The sequence below is a fragment of the Cyprinodon variegatus genome, unplaced genomic scaffold, assembly GCF_000732505.1.
Source record: "Cyprinodon variegatus isolate N-32 unplaced genomic scaffold, C_variegatus-1.0 Scaffold1842, whole genome shotgun sequence".
In the NCBI taxonomy this organism is placed as follows: domain Eukaryota; kingdom Metazoa; phylum Chordata; class Actinopteri; order Cyprinodontiformes; family Cyprinodontidae; genus Cyprinodon; species Cyprinodon variegatus.
Window position 1 is genome coordinate 41,268 of NW_015152295.1, and position 3,244 is coordinate 44,511.

General features: G+C 49.8%; 1 protein-coding gene across 1 annotated transcript in view; it reads left to right on the forward strand.

Annotated features, from left to right (window-relative positions):
- pdxdc1 (pyridoxal-dependent decarboxylase domain containing 1) overlaps positions 1-3,244 on the forward strand; it is a 29,736-nt gene that overhangs the window by 18,037 nt on the left and 8,455 nt on the right. Inside the window, exons 12-16 of the mRNA XM_015404727.1 lie at positions 248-298; positions 1,092-1,145; positions 1,763-1,823; positions 1,902-1,972; positions 2,064-2,169. Coding sequence (XP_015260213.1) covers positions 248-298; positions 1,092-1,145; positions 1,763-1,823; positions 1,902-1,972; positions 2,064-2,169 — 343 coding nt within the window. The remainder of the gene's footprint in view (positions 1-247; positions 299-1,091; positions 1,146-1,762; positions 1,824-1,901; positions 1,973-2,063; positions 2,170-3,244) is intronic.

Below are 3,244 nucleotides of genomic sequence, written 5' to 3' on the forward strand. Positions count from 1 at the left end.
GTTACTGGGCCAGTTAGATGATGGGTCACTGTTACTGGGCCAGTTAGATGATGGGTCAGTGTTACTGGGCCAGTTAGATGGTGGGTCACTGTTACTGGACCAGTTAGATGATGGGTCAGTGTTACTGGGACAGTTAGATAATGGGTCAGTGTTACTGGACCAGTTAGATGGTGGTTTTGGCTTCATCGTGTTCTCAGATCTTCTCTGGTTCCTTGTTTTCTGATGACCTTCTGTTTCTCCTCTGCAGAGTCAGCATCTCCTGTTGAAGCTGAAAAGTGTGGCCGGCATCAGAATCTCAGTAGGTGTTCTCTAAATGTTCTGATGGTTTCTAGAACCTGTTGCTGGGCTGAAAGTCTGCAGACTAAACAGTTCTAGATGATCTGATTTTCATAGTAGACTTTCTAGCTTCTGTCACGTTTGAACCTCAAACCTCGATGCCTTTAATGCGGCGTCAGTAATTCCTGCTATGAAGACAATCTGGAAAACATGGATCTATATGGAAGCGGGCGTCACCCAATCAGAGCCCAGCTGTTCTGCTTCTGGCCTCAGAGCCTCTTTAGAGAACCACCAGAATGATGCAGACCCAGGAACCAGGAACCAGGAACCAGGTTCTGGTCCGGGTCAGTCCGGGTCATGGAGGGAGGATGAACCCCCTGCAGAGCCACCAGGACGATGCTGCAGGAGGAGAACAGGTGACTGTGGAGGAGCAGCAGGTCTGCAGCTCGGGTGGAGCAGCCCAGCTTCTCTCTGACGGTGGCAGCATCATGCTGCGGGATGCTATTCTTTATTAGTCTATGGACTGAGCTACAGGGTGAGGCTGGAGGAAGACCTGCTGGACGCTGCAGGAGAAACGTGTGATTCAGGCATGGCCTAGTCAAAGTAAGGTGACCTCAGATCTGATTGGTTCAGCCTGTTTGACGTCTCCGCCTCTTAAAGGCTGCAGAGGTTTGAGGTTCAAACGTGAAGAAACACTGAGAAACAGAACCTGTGGAGGATCCATGGGTCAGCAGAGCGTTCCCAGCGTCCGATCACCGCTCAGCCGACGGATCAGAACCTCCTCATGTTGAAACCCGACCCGTCTGTGTTTGTAGGACGGGCCGGACGGTTCCGACGCAGAGATCACTCTAACTGAGGCTTTGAAAATGGTAAACTGTTGGAATTGTTTGTTTCTGGGCCGTATCTGGGGTTAGCTTGTTCACTAGCATCTGATGCAGCGGCTGACAGGAAGCTAGCGTGCAGTGAACAAACTGCCCCAGTTAACCCAGTTAAACCAGTGTGTTAGGGAGCGGGTCTGGGTGTGATGGACACCCTCCTGTCCTGTGTGGGTGAGTGTGGGTCTCCTGGGTTCCAGGGAACGGTGTGGGACGTTCTTGGCTCTCTAACTCCAGCTGGACAGAAGATTTAAACCAGGCGGCGACATTTAATCTATAATCCAGAATGAGCATTTATCCTCTAAACTGTATATTTCATCAAAGGGTCAGACTGGTCTTATATTCCCATATTAACGCTCATCAAAGCCTTTAGCAGAATAAAGATGCTGCTTAATCTGGGAGCAGAATAAAACAGATCTGTGTGTGATTTCTATAATGAGCCGTAAACAAAGGCGCAGCAGTTCTATGTTTGTCCTTTAGCTTCCGTCCGTTCCTGCTATGAAACCGTCCCAGATTAACCAGCAGCCATCGCTTCTCTGGGTTCCTCTGTCCATCCAGCGATGATGCAGCGATGGTGGAACTTCCTCATGCGTGTCCTTGTTGTTGTGCAGGTGGAGGAGGAGCCAAACTCGGCTGTGGTGCTGTTTAAGTTCTCCCCAGAGCTGGGTTCTGGTAAAGGACGCTTCATTTCAGACCATCACAGTTTAAATGTGTGCTGAAAGCTGATCACTGTGTTGCTCCTCCCCTCAGGATCCAGCGGAGGAGCAGCGGAGGGTCTGTGTGCCGGAGAGAAGGAGGTCCTGGATGCCTTCAACAGATGGGTCAGACAAAAACAAGACTTTTAATGTCAAACAGCATGAAGGTGAAGCGTCTCCCTGACCCACACTAAGCCTGTTGTTTGGATGATTGCAGCTGGGAGAGCAGCTGGCTCAGCTAGCTCCCTCTAGTGGCGTGGATGTGGTGGAGCTGGAAGATGAAGGGACCTGTGTTCGTTTCAGCCCCCTCCTCACCGCTGCAGGTAACATCAACATTAGCATGGCTAACTCAATCATCAGTGCAGCTAAAGGCATGGTTACCCCCCCCATCAGTGTGTCGCAGATATTTTAGATTTCTGCCCAATATAGAAGCGTGGTCTGCGCTGTTATTCCACGCCACAACGCCAGAGGGCCAATCAGGAACTAGCTGTGGGTGTAAATACGGCGGTGAGGAAGTGGGGGAAAGTTTGAGCAACAACGGAGGGACATGAGGGCCAAAAAGAGCGGGGATCCAGGTGGAAAAGGCTCCCAGCGTTCTCACCTCGCTTTGCTAGCTGCTCCATCTTCAGTCGTTTTCCATAATGGCGGTCAGACACACAAAACAAGCGGCAAGCGGATGTAGATCTGACCAATCAGAGGCCTCCTGTCTGCTGCGCTGTCTGTGGTCACCTACAGTTAGGGAGAGGTGCAGCAGAGTGTCTGCGGAGGGGGCGGGGCTTATCAGCAGACCACCTGGTTTCCAAATATAAATCAGCCTTCAGCTTTTTTTTTGTTCCTTCGCTTCCAGACAGTCTCCCCCTAATAAGGGGAGTGGTCATGTGACACAGCAACGATGTTTTCCTCATGGTGGTCTGTGATTAAACCTCAGGATTAAACCTGATTATTAAACAACAGGGTTAAACCTCAGGATTAAACCTGATTATTAAACCTCAGGATTAAACCTGATTATTAAACCTCAGGATTAAACCTGATTATTAAACAACAGGATTAAACCTCAGGATTAAACCTGATTATTAAACCTCAGGATTAAACCTCAGGATTAAACAACAGGGTTAATGCGTGCTCTACCCATGTATGGAGGCCTTAGTCCCTGACGCGGCCGACTCGGATTCGATTCCGACCTGTGGTCCTTTGCCGCATGTCCCTCCCCCTCTCTGTAGCCTTTTCCTGTCAGCCTCCTCTATTGGGATAAACTTCTAAACGCCTCGTTTCTATGTGGTGCTGATTGGATCTTTAACAGTCCGTGATGTCTGAGGGGCGGTGAAGCCATCCCAGATGCTGAAAGCTTCAACATCTTTCATGCTTTTTTCACCAGTGCTTGGAACCAAACTGGAGGAT